The sequence below is a fragment of the Myotis daubentonii genome, chromosome 9 (assembly GCF_963259705.1).
Source record: "Myotis daubentonii chromosome 9, mMyoDau2.1, whole genome shotgun sequence".
NCBI lineage: Eukaryota > Metazoa > Chordata > Mammalia > Chiroptera > Vespertilionidae > Myotis > Myotis daubentonii.
In genome coordinates this window covers 65,775,068-65,792,027 of record NC_081848.1, presented here as the reverse complement: position 1 = coordinate 65,792,027, position 16,960 = coordinate 65,775,068, and the positions used below count along the sequence as shown (strand labels likewise).

Genomic DNA, 16,960 nt, shown 5'->3' with positions numbered 1-16,960 from the left:
CTTGGATTTCTGATTCATAGAAACTGTGAGATAAGAAATGTTGTTTTAAGCCATTGAGTTTTAGGGTAACTCTTTAATGCAGCAATATATAATTGATACATGGCCTATGTGGGAGATGAGACCAGAAAGTCAGTTTGGCTCTGCGTGGTGGAGGGCCTGTGTGCCATGTGAGGGAGTATAGACAGAATAATAGCCACTCCAGATGTCCATATCCTAATCCCTGGAACTGGTGAATGTGGTGGGTTACCCGGTAAAGGGAATTAAGGTTGCACATGGAACTAAGGTTGCTAATAAACTGACTTTAAGATAGGAAGATTATCTGGGATTATCTGAGTGGGCCCCAAGTAATCACAGCAGTTCTTATGAGTGGAAGAGTGAGGCAGGAGAATTAGAGTCAGAGAAGGTGATGTGATGATGGAAGCAGTGTGTTGACTTTGAAGGTGGAGGGAATGTGAGCTTAGGAATGCAGGCATCTTCCCAAACCTGGAAAGGCAGGGAAATAGATTCTCCCCTAGAAACTCTAGAAGAACATAGCTCTTTCAAAACTTTGATTTCAGACCAGTGAGATCCATTTCAGACTTCTGATCTCCAGGACTGTATGATTTGTCTTGTTTTAAGCCAATACATTTTTGTGGTAATTAGTTACAGCAGCAATAAGAATCTAATACAGAAATAGGAACCCAGCATATTGTTGATCTTGGGTTCCAGAGCTTGTGCATGACCATCCTGAGAGAATCCACACACCCTGGTGTTCCCATTCTTTAAACATATACTTTCTTATAAATTACCTCTATGGCCATGGTTACTGCAGATTGATTATGACACAGTTGCTTCACTTAGCAAATAACTTGCAGACAGGAAACCATAGGCCATACATTATTTCACTACACAGTATGTTTTGACAGTTCTTGGTTAGTTATCGATTGGGCTTATTTATTTATTTGCTTTTTTCCTGTGCCTAATTTCCTAGTATCAAAGCACCCAGACTCCCTCTCTGGACATTGTAAAGGTTTATTTGGGTTGATTATTCTTTGCTGTGGCAGCAGATGGAAGTTTGTCCCTTCAGAAAATATGTAGGTTTTATAATAGTCCCAAGACTTAGGTGCTTCTGAGAATGTAAGTGAGGCCAGAGCTAGGTTTCACCAAGTTCATATTAGTGGACTGGTAAGGGAATGTGATTCCATTAACCATCTGGCTATCTCTGAGATTAAAGGAGTTTCTACCATATGGCAGTGTTACTACCTTCTATTTAGAGACCACTGGCTGGAGAAACTCAGCTCTCTTTGTTCAAAATGAACGCTAATAACATTAGGAAGTATAATGTGAGACTTGATGCTTGAGCCAATTGGAATAATTAAATAAGAATTATAAAGGAAATTACTTTTTAATGGAGAGAGAGAGAGAGAGAGAGAGAGAGAGAGAGAGAGAGAGAGTTAGGGATCTCAAAGGGACATCCAGTATTCCAACCTTGTTATATTGAGAGTCAATTTCATTGGTCAATTACAGGGTCAGTACTTTCTGTTATTTTGACATATTTGTGTCTATGTTTTTTGCTTAAGCTTTCCTGTTTTTCCTTATGGGAAAAATAGAGCATATGTTTTGGTTTTCCCAGGATAATCTCAGTTCTTAATCTGTTTTTTCAAATGTAATTATTAATAGTGTTCACTGTCACTCTTTATAGTGTCATGGCTGGATAATAAACTGTATGGTCACACATTTTATTATGGACAGTAATGCCAATTCTAACATTTTGCATATCTGCCACCTTAAACCATTATACTTCAATTTCCCATAGACTATATAGTCTACAAACAGATCTGACAGCTGCTGCCCCATGCTAATAGCACCAAACCAGTGACCTCTGGGTTCATGGTTCAATGCTCAGTTACTGAGCCACACTGGCTGGGCACTATGATTCAACTTTTTTTTTTTTTAAATGAGTTCTGCTGAAATGAACATCAGAGGTGATTTTTTTGGCATGTCTCTTTAAAAAAAAATTTTTTTTTTATTGATTTCAGAGAGGAAGGGAGAGGGAGACATAGAAACACTAATGATAAGAGAGAATCATTGATCGGCTGCCTCCTGTATGAACCACACTGGGGATCAAATCCACAACCCGGGCATATGCCCTGACTGGGAATCAAATAATGAACTCCTGGTTCATAGGTCCATGTTCAACCACTGAGCAATGCCAGCCAGGCTGCATGTTTCTTTTAATGACATGAATATCACACGATTTTTATGAGTAGAAAAGGAAAGTAAATGTGGAGGGGATGATATTTTTCCTTAAGCTTTATGGATTGACTTTTTATGTATAAACCTCACACATCCATTCTGAGAAGAGCAACATTTTCCTTTTTAACCCAGTGCCTGTGTGAGGTCCATTTATCTACTTGGTTCCTTCTGTGCATTTGGGCCTCCAAGAGCTTGGTCTCCCTACAGGTGTCTAGTTGATCTCATTGCTTGTGGCTGCAACAGTAGACCTAGAACCTTATTTCCATTCTCCCCAGTGGCCCAAGGTCACCCAGATAGTTATCAGGGGGACCTTGAGTAGAACTCAGCTTTTTAGACATGGTTTAATCTTTCACTTCACTTCTTCCTGAGGTGGTCTTCTCTCTAATAATAATCTCCCTTTAAAATAAAATGATTAGAACATACTATTTTTGTATACTTGTTGATATTTATTGAACATGCAAAGAGATAAAGGGAGGTATTTGAAGCTCCTATTGTGATTGAGATAAATAAAAAGAAAGGCATGAGGCCAATATCCACATGGAATTCCACTGCAAAAGAATTAGATCCAGCAGAGGAAGGTTTGAGTTTATTAGTATTTGCTCCAGCGAACCTCCAAATTTTCTCCATTATGGACAACATAACTTCCAACTCCTGGAAGGAAGAAGAAGGAGAAGTGGGTCAAATGATTTGACCATCAAATCACTAAATAATGGATATCACTCCCAATTCCATGTTACATTTCCCAGAGAAGCTCACACCCTCACATATGAACAGTCTGGGCCTTTTCACTTTGTAGTGCTTTTGGCATACTCTCCCTTACCTTGGGTCACTGGTTCGCCCCCACTCAGAAGTTGCCAGTAGGTTCTGTCTTTATGGTTCTCCTCCAAGCCCTGAACAGAGATGATGTAAGGGCCCCACGAGCTCTCCACATATTTGAAACTATGGGGGCAATGAATAGGTTACAGGAACTTAGAATTTTAAAAAAATATCGTTTTATTGATTTCAGAGAGGGAGGGAGAGATAGAAATATCAGTGATGAGAGGGAATCATTGATTGTCTGCCTCCTGCATGCCCCCTACTGGGGATTGAGCCCACATCCCGGGCATGTGCCCTTGACAGGTATTGAACCCGGGATCCTTCAGTCTGCAGGCCGATGCTCTGTCTACTGAGCCAAACCAGTTTAGCTTAGAATTTTCAAAGGCAATTGTACATGGACATTTTTCAAACTTTAATGTCCTAAGAATCACTTGAAGATGTTACCCCCCAAATGCTTATTTCCTGGCCCTATCCGCAGATATTTTGATTCTGTAGGTCTGGGCTGAGACCAGGAATCTTCACATTTCATAAACTAAGTGATTTTGATACAAGCAGTTCCAGTCCATGCTAAATTAGGGAAATGATGCCCATGTTCTTACCCTTCCCTCCCACCATAGGAGACACGTTGAAGATAACTTCTACCCTAAGATGGTCACTGTCAAAGTTACTAAAACAGTAGACGAAAGTGTTAACCTGATATCCTAGAGGCACCATAAGTCCTAAGTTAGTAGGTTTTCTCTTCAGAAAGAGAAACGGGGAAGAATAATTTAATATTTCATGATTGTTTATTAGAACTTCTATCATTTGCAACACCATGGATGGATCTGGAGAGCATTATGCTAAGCAAAATAAGTCAATCAGAGAAAGATAAATATCACATGATTTCACTCATTTGTGGAATATAATGAACAACATAAACGGATGAATAAAAACAGATCCAGAGACAGAGAAGCATCAATCAGACCATCAATCCTCAGAGGGATATAAAGCAAACAAACAAACAAACAAACGAACGAACAGACAAACAAACAAAACAACCTCAGAGGGAAGGCAAGGGAGGGTGGTGGGGAGGGGGATAGATCAACCAAAGGACTTGTATGCATGCATATAAGCCTAACCAATGGACAAAGACACTAGGGGTGTGAGGGCACGGGTGGGAGTGGGGTGGGAGGGGCAATGGGGGGATAAGGACACATATATAATACCTTAATCAATAAAGAAAAATAAATAAATAATAAATAAATAAATAAATTTTAAAAAAGAATAAAATGCCCTCAAAAAAAAAAAAAAAAAGGTGATATGGTGGCCCTAGCTGGCCTGGTTCAGTTGGTTGAAGCATTGTCCATGCACTGAAGGGTCTCGAGTTCAATTCCCGGTTGGGGCATGAGTGGGAGTTAACTAATTGATGTTTCCCTCTCCCTCTCCCTCTCCCTCTCCCTCTCCCTCTCCCTCTCCCTCTCCCTCTCCCTCTCCCTCTCCCTCTCCCTCTCCCTCTCCCTCTCCCTCTCCCTCTCCCTCTCCCTCTCCCTCTCCCTCTCCCTCTCGCTTCCTCTCTCTTTAATAAATAGAAACATATCCTTGGGTGAGGATTAAAAAAAAAATGACATGGTCAATATATGTTTCACATTTTTTAGTCATATTTCTGGGAGCACTTGCAAGGAGCCTTTATCATTATATATATTATAATATATATATTTTCATATATATATTATATTCTTTGTAACATCTTACATCATGTTATTAAACATAATAAACAATTGTCAATTAGGTTTAAGAAACCAAGTAAACCACAGTTTTCAGAGACAAAGTCAATATCTTAATTTTAATATTTGCCCTCTCTAGGCCAGGGAACCTTTATCTAGGGGGTCCATGAAATCTGATGAAGTGGGTAAGGCATAGAGAGGCTTCCATGCATTTGTGAAACCTCTGATTTAATGATGTTTTATGTATATGTTCATTTTTCTGCAATGAGCATCCTACTCAAAGGGGTCAGTGACTAAAAATAGTTAAGAACCACTGTTCTGGACACAAAATGCCTGCCTTAAGAAGTTATATTTATTGAAGAAGTTGTACTGACAGAAGTGAGGTTCCTAGGACTTATTCATCCACTAGGTGAACATTAATTTAATGCCTAATATGTATTAGAAGATGAAAGGTCTCACCTCTTTCATCTGCCATGAGATGTAGAAGGTCAGTAAAGGTACTGATTAAGATGTGTTTTAACTGTTCATTGTATTTATGTGCAGATATATTTTTTTCACTCTTTCAAAATCACACTAAATCCCTTAACCTGAGGTTATGTACAACATACCGAAATGCAGTCTGATTGATTTTCTGAGCTTCCTCCATCACATTCAGGAAGACAGAACCCTTTGGCACAGTGACTTCGGTGAAAAATGTTTCATTGATTTGCACAGTGTAGTTGACTGAGATCCATGTGGATGAAATGGTAGGTTCCACAGGTATTGGCTCATGAATAGAGTTGTTAAGGTGACCTGACAGAGACAGGAAAGCAGAAAAGAGTTATTATTCAGGACAATAAAAATAATGTTAGAGTTTGCACACCTATCCAACTTCTATCCACAAACTCCTTTCCTTTATGCAGAGGGGATTTGCTACAGGAGCAAGTGGCGTCAATCAAGGGGCAGAGCTCTCATGTGATGAAAGCAGAAATGAAAACCAGATGCTCACCGGCTTGTGAATGCTCATGCTCAGCTTGACTCCCAGCTGTTTAAACATTTCAGTTGCCCCACCCCCTATTTCTCATGGAGGCTCCTGAGTTTTTCCTTTTGGTACAGCACACAATAATGCTTCACCTTTTTGCCCTTTTATTTCTTAACATTTATTAAAAAATCGTGCACCAGGAACTGTACTAGTCATTTTATGTGAATTGTTTCATTCAATCCTTACAAAAACCTACATTAGATACTATTATCATTTGCATTTCTTATTAGAAAATTGAAACTTAGAGGTTAGACATTTTGTCCAAGTTCCCTAAACCTGTCAGTGTCTGAACCAGGAATGAATGCAATAGAAGAATAAGTTTCTTTATCTTTTTGCAAAATCAATGATGCACACTGCAATTTCTTTCAATATTGCCATAATCCTTCCACACAGATGTATTATTTCCCTGAGGGATCACTTACTATGCACAATGGAAAGTCAGAGATGCCATACTTTGTTTAGGATGGGAATGATACTCAGAACATCTCCAGCAATCAGAAAAATACTTTTGGAGATAGACACCTTTTAATGAAGTCTACCTTGTTTATCAGTGTTTCAACCAAGAATGACACCTACCACCTTGTTAAGAACAAATCCTCAGATGGGTATAATCTCTGATGACATATTAAGCACTGAGTTCTGTGTGGAAACTATGATGCTTTAGAGATTTATTTGGTCACTTTTGGTCCCTAAGGACATCTAAATCTCACGTGCTTTGGGTATTATGCTTAAAGGCAAAAACAGTTTACTCTTTAGTTCTTTACCTGGACCACTGGCACAAGAAGAGACATTGTTAACATCCAAGTAGGTTTTTCCCATCAGGGCAGGCAAGATCTGGGCTGCAGCAATTGGCATATGGAATGCTCCCTGAGAAATTTCCTTGAGCACTGTGTCCAGAGTTTGTTGACAATTCCATTCATTTTTGTTATAATAGTTTGATGAGACAAAGAGAGCCTAATGAGAGAGAGAGAGAGAGAGAGAGAATGACTTTAAATACGGGAAAGCTTACATGGAATACAGTAAATATTCATTTGACATTGACTACATAGGAGGTGCTTTAGACACATTTCCTGCCTTCAAGAAGCTTATCAACTATTGTGGGTGGGGAGGTGGTGAATTGCTTAATAATCCAAACTGTAATAGCACCAATGAGAATAGACTTTCTCTACCATATTCACTCTTGTGTCCCAAACACTGGAACAATACCTGTCATATAAGAGGCACTCAACACATATTGTTAACAAACTGTTGTTAAGGAGCCCCTGAGATGAATGCTCTAAGAGAAGCATTTAGTGGCAGTCTCTCAAAAGAGGGAGAGCTCTAAACATTTAGTGGGGTTGAGGAAAGGCTTGGTGGAGAAGGTGGAACTTGAGGTAGTCCTTATGATATGATAGCATTTTAGTAAGTGACGTGAGGAGGGGAATCCTGTACCCAGAGAGAACAGCATGACTGAAGGTGCTAGAGTAGCAGTGGCTAGGCAGTGGTTCTCAACCTTCCTAATGCCGCAACCCTTTAATACAGTTCCTCATGTTGTGGTGACCCCCAACCATAAAATTATTTTTGTTGCTACTTCATAACTGTAATTTTGCTACTATTATGAATCGTAATGTAAATATCTGATATGCAGGATAGGGCATGGCCTGATGGTGATGAGAGTGTCTGTATTTTAACAAAATCCCTGGAGGATTCCCCCTGGTCTGGGAGGACTGGTATGTGGAAAACACTCAGGGACATTGTGGAAGAACAGTCTAGACAAGGAGGTTGGGGCCAGATTGGTAGACCCTTGAATTTTAGGATGAGGTGTCCAACATTATTTGCTCAACAGTGGGAAGCCTAATAGTTTTTTGAACAGAAGCTATCTGGGCAGTAGATGTAAACTGGATTGAAGGAGCAGAATTATGGGGTAAGAAAAGTTAGGAGGGAATTAGAATGAGAGAGACAAGAAGTAAATGGCTTGGACTTGAAGATTTTGTTCTGTAGGTTCTGAGGGAAGAGCAGTCCACCTTTTCCACCTTTTCTTGAAGATTCTTAAAGTTAACAAGTAGTCAACAAGCATTTATGGGATAATAAAGGAAATGAAACCGATCATATTATATCTCCTCTTAAGAGCTGTCTTGCAGGCAGGAAACTCTTGATCCTGCTGTGAATTAATATCACCTGTAGAGCTTTTAAACAAGACCAAGGCCCATGATCCACACTAAATTTCTGTATTAACTGGCTGGTGTGGGGCTGAAAGATGAGTATTTTCTAAAAGCTCCTGATTCAAAATGTGCAGTTTGAATGGGAAGCCACTGTTTTATTTTAAATTTAAACTTAGCAAGGCAGACAACATGGATAGTAACAACAATATAACCTTATGATTGGACCCCTGCCTACAACCAGCCTCACATTGTAATTTTTCCTAAGGACACTATGCTGACCATGGTAAACACCTGGATCTTCCTAAAATGTGTAATGTTCTTGATGCTTTTGGTCTTTGTCTTGATATCCTCTGTCGCTTTGAAGGTTCTCTCACCCTGAGTCAGCATGGCAAACTTCTAAAGACTCAGTGAATTTTTTTTCTGTAAGTCTTCTTTGATGTCTTCTTGGAGTTGAGTAGATCAGTGCAGGAATAAATTCTCAGACTTCAAAGAACATATACAGGAGAGTGTAGGTGCTGAGAGTGAGTTTTGAAACCAACTGTTTAGGTTTCATCCCCATCTGCATCACTTTCTAGCTTTGTAATATCAGGCAAGTTACTGGTACTCCATATCTCATGCTCCTATTCTAGGAAATGAAAGTAATGATTCTTTCCTCATTGGGTTGTTGTGTGCATCAATGAATTAATGTCAATAAATACCAGCTGCTGTTCCTGCCACTGCCACTTCTACAACAATATCAAACTTGGGAGTTAAGACAAAAACTCAAAACAATGGTATATGGTAAAGTGTGAAATTGCATCTTATAGAACAAGATAGGTTGTAGTTGTAGTAGACTCTAGAATTTCTTAAAGAAATTGTAACCAAGAAAAGCTTCATAGAAGCATTGGATATGGAAAGGTAAAGATTGAAGGTAAGGAGAATACATTTCAGGCAGGGAGGAGAATCATATGAGTAGAATCAAAGGTAATATAGGAAACAGATGGATAATAAGATCTTAGAAGGCCAAAAAGAAAGAATGAAGTTATTGCTTTCCTCTGTGACTCCCTTCCCTATTTCCTGTGTTAGCCTTTGACTTACCTGCATAGCTTCTCCTGTACTATATGTATTCCCAATGAGACCATTTCTTTTTTTCTCAGACAGAATCTTTTTCACCAGTGACTCTATATAATGACTGATATCCTGTAAATCCTCTCCATTGTTTTGGATGCTCCTCTTCACACAGGTCAGGGCCAGGACAGCCATTGCACCAGTATCTGTCAGGAAACCAAATATTGGTGATAGGGTGACCAACCATGCCAGTTTGCCTTGGACTGATGGGTTTCCTGGTATGTGGGACTTTCAGTGCTAAAAAAGGTACAATCTGGGTAAACTGGGATGGTTGTTCATGCTAGTTGGTGGTGGGAGAGAAGGATTTCAAGAGATAGCAATCGTCCCTTCAACACTAATCACTCCAATATTTTTTTAAAAAAATATATTTTATTGTTTTTTTACACCAAGAGGAAGGGAGAGGGATAGAGAGTTAGAAACATCAATCAGCTGCCTCCTGCACACCTCCCACTGGGGATATGCCTGCAACCAAGGTACATGCCCTTGACCGGAATTGAACCTGGGACCCTTCAGCCCACAGGCCGATGCTCCATTCACTGAGCCAAACCAGTCAGGGCATCACTCCAATATTTTAAGATTCCTTCCTTATGTTGAGTAGCCATGTACCTTGTACCCAATAACTCACATCTTGGTCATAGAAACACATGAATTTGTAGGTGCATACTCATGAACAGTCTTCCATTTTTACATCTTGTTTTTCGTTTTCATTTTTCCATCTTTCAGCCGTATTTTCAAAGGAATTGAGAAAACAAAGGATGACAAACCAAACAAAATATATCTTTGTAATATTTCAAGGTTTCCATTAGACTGATTAGTAAATAACACTTAAGAGAATAATTTTTTAATAAACCTCCTTTAGGTGGAGGATGAGATTGAAAGGAGAGAAAATAAGGTTTGTTTTCTTTTTTCCTGGTTTGATTCTTAGTTCCCCCCTAGGTGGTGGCCTCCCTTTTTCAAAGGAAAAGGAGTATAAGAAATCATGTTTTCCTTACTATCCAGAGATATGGAATGCTTTTCTTTGAGCTGCTTTGAGGAAGATTAGCTTTTGTGTATCTGTATCTGTAGGGGCTGAGCACCAATACTTGCTGTCTAGAGGTGACTTTTTTTGGATGGGTAAGCTGACCCAGTGGAAAATTTCTGGTAATTCCCCATTGTGAATACACATTTTATTGAGCAAAATATTGGGCCTTGTTACTTGCAGAGGTTGTGTGTTCCAATAAACTTGAAAAAGAGGCAGGGGTTAAGATAAATGGATTCCACTATATTCCCTTTTTCTAACACTTATGATTTCTAAAATGTGAAGATTCTCATATTCTATCCTAATTTTAAAGATGGGAAAATTAAAGTTGTGTTAATGTCCATTTGTTCTATAACTCAAGAGCTGGGATAGGATCCATGGTTTTCTACTATACTACACATCTAGAAAAAGACTTAACTGCCTCCCAGTTTCCATTCTTCTAAAAAAAGAAAACTCCCTTCTGAGGAGACTAGGGTAGATGAAATAGAAAAAAATCTAAGTACTTACTTGTAGAAAAACTCTAAAGGCAAGACCTACTAATAACTGTGTCCTCTCTATCAAGGGAATTGAGTTTAATGACTCACCTACTGAGAACTGACCACCAAAATAAAAGTTCTTATTTTCAGGAGTGAAGTATTTTTTAACTTCGGTGATTGAGTAGCTCCCATTGAACAGACACAAGGTCAGCACGTCCAGGCTGAGCTGGTAGTAGTTAGTCAGCGGATTGCCATCATGTACTCCTGGCAGAGAAAAAAGAAATACCTCACACATGGAAGTGGTACTGGGATGATACATTTGAAGTCTATTCCTATTTACTTTATTCCCATTTCTTTACACTGAATGAAAGATGAGTAATATAAAAGGAGAATCACACATAGAATCAGGAAACTTGAGAAATTTAAAGGCTCTAAGAGCCACCGAATTAAAATCCTTACATTTTATCACTGAGGAGACCCAGCATTAAAATATTAAAATACTATCCTGATATTCAGGTGGTTACAAAGCTAGGACACAGATTTCCCACCACCAAGCCTCTTACATGTTCAATAGTAATGAGCTGAAGCTATAAGAAGTTGAGGCCATCTCAAAGAAGGATGGGATTGGAGGGATTTATTGAATAATAGGATATTGGATAGGAGTTAAAATAAAAGCAATGCACCTTACTGGAAGCCATCATGGTCAACCTATTGTTTCCAGTGATGAAGTACTATTGGCCACCTTTACCTCCCATATTAGTATTGTATGCTTCAGTAATCATGATACAGTGTTTTGTATTGCTCAGTTATTTCTGGTGTGATTCATTATTTGTCTAAAAGTCAAGCTTGCATAGAATAGAGAACTGTATTGTGTGTGTGTGTGTGTGTGTGTGTGTGTGTGTGTGTGCGCGCGCATATGCTTGATGTAGGGTCAGTGTTCAGTTGAACATATTTGAAAAGACAATTCAAGATGCATGTAGAAAGGGAAGAAGGGAAGGTGATCTACAAAGATAGAGTGAGATGAATGGAATGAAGAGGAGAAGGAATCAGTTCTGAATCAGTAGAGAAGGAGACAAGGTTGTCCAGGGTCTCTAAACACTTGATTCTCACCCATATTTTCAATTTCTTCTTGGAATTTCTCTTCTAGTTGGCTGACCAGATGAAAATATGTAACACTTGCATCAGAGTTCTGACATGCTCTCAAAGCCAGTATAACTAAGGCAAGCTCTCCTGAGGTTAAATCTGACCCTGAAAAGAAAATTATTCAGTTTTAACAAGGTATACACTTCTGATATTTTTGGCCTCCCGTCTTCCTTGTAACTTAAGTTTCCTGTCACTTCTTTCTTATGTTCCACTCTAAACTAATATTTTACTGTCCTCATCTTTATCTCCAAAGCATAACTTTTGCTAGCTGTACTGTAAAAATGTAAGCTAGATGAAACCATGGAATCTTTTTGGAATCTTACAATCCTTATAAAAATAAAAAAGAAGAAAAATAGATAAATAATGAAATCTTGGGATCTTCTGTCTTTGTGGGTGTCATCTTGCCAGGATAGTAATAATTAACTTTTATATTTTGCCTTATAGAGTATAAAAATGCTTGGGATTTTCATAATTTTTGCAATAAGAGATAGGTAGGGTAGCTTCATTTCCCCCTTATGTTAAATAGAAAGTTGAGGCTCTGTATTGATACGACAGGTATAAGGTGGAGCTTGGACTGAAACCAAGGACACATGTCTCTTATTCTATGGTTGCTTCTCTATTGTCAGCTTTCTTAGTTGTGGTCCACACCACATCTGGGTGTGAACTCAGCTAGTTTGTAGAAGAGTATTAATGGTTAAGACTCCATAATTTATTTTGTTTTTCCTGTGATCTCTTAAAAAATGGTTTTCAAGAGCCAAAGAAGTAAGTGGCTCTTGAGTAAGTGGCAGGGGGATTGATATTTTGAGGCACCTTTCTGTCACCTCAAGTTTTATGCTGCTGGGTAGATGTAGCAGGGATACTTTGGACACACAATTTTTAGGACTCACTGGAGATAATATAGATAGGGAACTGTTATCCTAAACCTTCCAGAGAATATACTAGTAGTACTCACTCTTCTTTTCCACACTGTCTCTGACTTCTTGGAACACTTGTTGTTCTAAGTTTTGGTCCTGGATCCCAACAAGTTTGAGGGATAACAGGACATTGGCAGCTTGGATTCCTCTGGTATATTTTGAATGGATCATTGTGTTTAGTAGAGGGTTTAAACGGGAATGGTTTTCTTTGCTTATCTCTGTGGCAGGGGAGGGAGGAAATAAGAAACACATAGAAAATATTAAAGCTCAGAATGGGAAACCCTCCAGATTTAGCCAACAACCTGTCCAAATCCCAAGCAAAAGGATGGAGGGAGTCACATTATACTGTGGAAGGAAAAAGAGAATTCAGAATCCCTAAGAACTAGAGGAGAACAAGAAAAGTTAGTTACCATTTCTAAATATGCTTTGATAATAATCCCAAGAAAATCCTACCCATTTCCAGATTATCATGGGTTAGTGTGATAGTGAGAAGAATATGAGCCATGGATCCAGACAGACTGTGGCTGGCTTATATGCTCCTTAATTTATGACTGTGGGTAAGATATGTAACTTTCCTGACCTTCAGTTTCTTTGTTTTAACAACTACTTCATAGATATTGGACAATAAATCAATAAATTGTAAAATATTGTACAAATTGTTACTTTTAGCTTAGCTGGAGCTTCTATCCCTATACTTAGAGAATCCAGGCTGTGATTTTCCCTGCTCACCTTTCTTCATTTTAAATAGAGATCAAGAAGATCTGAATTCAGTGATCATAGAAAGGGTCATGGTTTGCCACAGATACAATTGGATAATTGTGAGTTATCTTTGACATTCTGTGGAAGCATCTAATTTAGCAGATTTTCTGGCTTCGAAACAGACTTTTTAGTTCCTGGTCAATAACTCCAACCAGCTTCCTTGACCAACAATTCCAACCAGCTTCTTTGACCACTAAAGTAAATTATTTTGTACAATGTATTGAATTTCAAAATCTCCATAGAGACCCCCTATTCTTAGGATACAATAAAGAAAATGACAGGCCAGAAAATAAAATTAGAGTTGGCCTAGTCTTTGTTTTAGCTTGTGTGAATACAAGTATTTCTGTTGTGGTGTTGATCTCTTCTTGTACTAGTAGGTAGAAAGTACCAGGAAGATGTAGCCACAGTTGGCACCATATAGTCATCTTCGGACTGATTTGAAGTTTAATTCCAGGGTAAAGACTTACATGCAGAAATCATGCATCTGAGAGCTACACCAGACTTTAATAAATCACCTGCTTCAACATCCTTCCCTGATTAACCTCCATTTATGAATGAAGCTAAAAAAATCAGAAATATTGGATCATTCAGCTACTAAGGGGTCAGACTAGATCTAAACCCAGTTTTTATTCCTCCTTACTAATTTTTTTAATAGAACCACATAGTCACTGGTGTCTATATCCAAAGGAAAGATGATGGGGGTTGTACCCATGTCCTTTAGGAAAAAGTTGAAGGGAGGGGAAAGTGTAGCATGAAATAGCTAAATTCAATAATGACAAGAGAACAGTTTTCATTATTTAAAAGAGATTATTAATATTACGTTTTTCTGTGTAGTCACAAAAGGTTAACCCAAAGCCCATGGGCTGAACTTTAGAAAAATAGATTGTATCTCAAAATCTAAAGATAACTTTTCATGATCTTGAAAATTTTGGGGGTCATGAATTTTCCACCGTTGAAATGAACAGAAATAGTCAGCAACTTGGTAACATCACTGTGGTAGAGAGGATCTGAACATAGAAAGAATAGTTAGGCAAGTTAACATTGAATCTCTGATCCCTCATAACAATAGTTGTGGAACTTTCCTTACCATCTCTGGCCACCCTTTACATTACTCATAGAGTCCAACTACATATAAAACTGAGATAGGATCTTTTTTCAGATAACTCTCTACAAAGTTTCCTGTCAGTAGCTGTCAGGAGACTATCGCAGTAGAGTAATTTTAGATCAAAGGATACTCACCACAAATGGTGCATAGTTGGCTTGGAATAAGAGAAAACAATAAGAGCCCCACTAGGGGCAGCTGGTGTGATTGTCTCATCTTTCCAGCAGTATATTGGAATGGTGAGGACTTTGCTGCCTATTTATTGAATGACAGACAGAAAAGAATGAAAGCTCCTCCTTCGGCTTGCCCGCAGCCTCTTTTACTCAAGCAAATATTGAGCAATTCATATAGATGTGGTGAAGTTTATTTTTCCAAGTAATATCACAAACCAGGAAGAAGACTTGAAAGGTGTGGTCAGGGAGAATGAGGTAATAATTTGTCTTTGTTTTCTACTCCAAACCTTCAAGGTTCACATCTCTTACTTGCCTTCAGCCCAATGAATAAATTAGGTGAGTGACTATTTTCAGTAATATTTCCCTCTTTTCCATTCTGCTTTTGTTATGTTTTTTTTTTTAAGAGACCTTATTTTTGATGGGGCTAGGGCTTACAACACATAAAAATGGGAGCAGAAGTTCTAAGTTCTAAGTTTCAAATTGGACAGACAGTATAGGGGATTGGTTTTTGACCTATGATTTTCTCCTAAGATAGATGCCCTGAGAATTTCCAGGTCAGAAGGATAACCACAGAGATGCACATCAAATGTGGATTTTTGCCATGCCAGGTAAGATGCTATGTGCTACATGTGAGAACTGTTGTTTATCAGTCTTCTAAGAACTAATAGTGAATACTATCAGTTTAGCTTTAAAATGTTTGCTCTGGGTCAGCAAGATGGTGGAGTAGGAAGTCATCTGCTCATATCACCCCACAGAAACAGTAACTGATCCATGGACAAAAGTTCCTGTGTGGGAACTTCAGGTTCCAGGTAAGAGGTTGCGAAACCCCAATGGAGCTTCTGAGGAGGGCTGTATTGAGAAGGCACACCACTGTAAACAGACTTGCATTCATACAAGCTAAAGCACAGAATCAGAAAACTATTATTTTTCTTCCTGGATTATATCCTATTATATCCTGAGAAGGCAGGTTCTCTGACCACGGTCCTGGCTAAAGACCCAGAAAAATAGCCTTATGTAAGTCCCTTAACCTCTGTGTAGGTAATAATAGCTCTTCTCTGTTAAGGTTTTGTGAGAATTCTATGAGTTACCACAAGGGTGCTTTGAATAGTACCTAGTACTCATAGGCAGTACATACTAGTAATTCTCAACTTTTATCGTCTCGATAACCATCAACTCATATCTACCTGTAGTCTGATTGTCAAGCCTGATACCCAACTCCCACAATCACTGGTCTAATCAGTCCCTAGTGTCAAACATTCTACCTTCTGGGGCCAGTCAGCTTCTCTCTGCATTTACTGACATTACTCTGGTCTAAATTACCATAATTTCTGCACCTCCATAATAACTTCCAATTTTTTGTCTTGGCCACTTTTACCCTCCTCCAAGTCATTTTTCTTTTAAAAAATATTTTTATTGATTTCAGAGAGGAAGGAAGAGGGAGATAGAAACATCAGTGATGAGAGAGAATCATTGATCAGCTGCCTCCTGCACACCCCACACTATGGATCGAGCCCACAACCCAGGCATGTGCCCTGACTGGGATTTGAACCGTGATCTCCTGGAAACTCAACCACTGAGCCAGGCCAGTCCAGCCAAGTCATTTTTCATTTAACTCCTAGAGCAGCATTTCCCAAACTTGATTGATATGTAGACCCCACCTAAAGAGAAGAAATTCTCAAGAAATACAGTTTGACCCAGAGTGCCCTAGACTTTGTATTTGGGAAAAAGCCTGTTTTGAATATTTTAAAAACTTGCAGGAGAGATATTTGATTGTCCTGGTAATATCTTAAGTTATTTAAAACCTCATAGAATTGAAAATATATCTGTGACTCTGTAGGCTCTGAGCATTGTTTCACACCTCCAGTGATCGTCCAAAGCATAATTCTGATTCTTTGCTTCCAGGCTAAAACCTTGAAGGCTTCCATTGCACTTTGAATAAAACTCCATGTATTTTAAATGTGATCTCTAAAAACATGTATCTTCTGACCCTTGCCTGTCTCTCCAGCATTTATTTCACTATCTTCTGTTATGTTCCAACTCACTTTTTTTTTTTTTTTAGTTCTTCTATTGTGCCAAGTTCCTCCCTGCCTCAAGGCTTATTTGCATGTGTGGTTTTCCTCTCTTGAATGCTGGCTTTCAGGTGGTGCTGCTTCCTGTTCCCTCCAATGGCTTATCCTTCAGCATAAATACCACTTATTCAAGGATACTCTCTCTGCACTTCCCAGACCTGGTTATGTCCCCCTGTTATCTACTCTCTTGGTATTCTGTACTTTCCTTTGTAGCACTTCTGAAAATTGCAATTAGTTACTTGCAGAATTATTTCTTAACTGTGTTTGTTTGATGTGTGTCTCC

The 16,960-nt window shown here is 38.7% G+C and overlaps 1 protein-coding gene across 1 annotated transcript; it reads right to left on the bottom strand.

The window, feature by feature from the left end:
• Positions 1-2,652: 2,652 nt before the first annotated feature.
• TCN1 (transcobalamin 1) lies at positions 2,653-14,722 on the bottom strand. Its single transcript, XM_059709231.1, has 9 exons — positions 14,573-14,722; positions 12,613-12,792; positions 11,628-11,765; positions 10,626-10,781; positions 8,994-9,169; positions 6,540-6,729; positions 5,363-5,546; positions 3,056-3,174; positions 2,653-2,886 (listed from the first exon to the last, which is right to left on the bottom strand). The coding sequence occupies exons 1-9, from the start codon at positions 14,649-14,651 to the stop codon at positions 2,825-2,827; spliced, it is 1,284 nt and encodes a 427-aa protein (XP_059565214.1). The 5' UTR covers positions 14,652-14,722; the 3' UTR covers positions 2,653-2,824.
• Positions 14,723-16,960: the final 2,238 nt, after the last annotated feature.

What these genes read in the sequence shown, in the direction of transcription:
- TCN1 (XM_059709231.1), bottom strand. Translation starts at nt 14,651, where the DNA reads ATGAGACAATCACACCAGCTGCCCCTAGTGGGGCTCTTATTGTTTTCT. An exon ending in GTACAGGAGAAGCTATGCAG is followed by an intron (nt 6,730 to 8,993) that starts GTAAGTCAAAGG and finishes CTCTCTCATTAG; the next exon opens with GCTCTCTTTGTCTCATCAAA. An exon ending in TTCTTGTGCCAGTGGTCCAG is followed by an intron (nt 5,547 to 6,539) that starts GTAAAGAACTAA and finishes TGTCTCTGTCAG; the next exon opens with GTCACCTTAACAACTCTATT.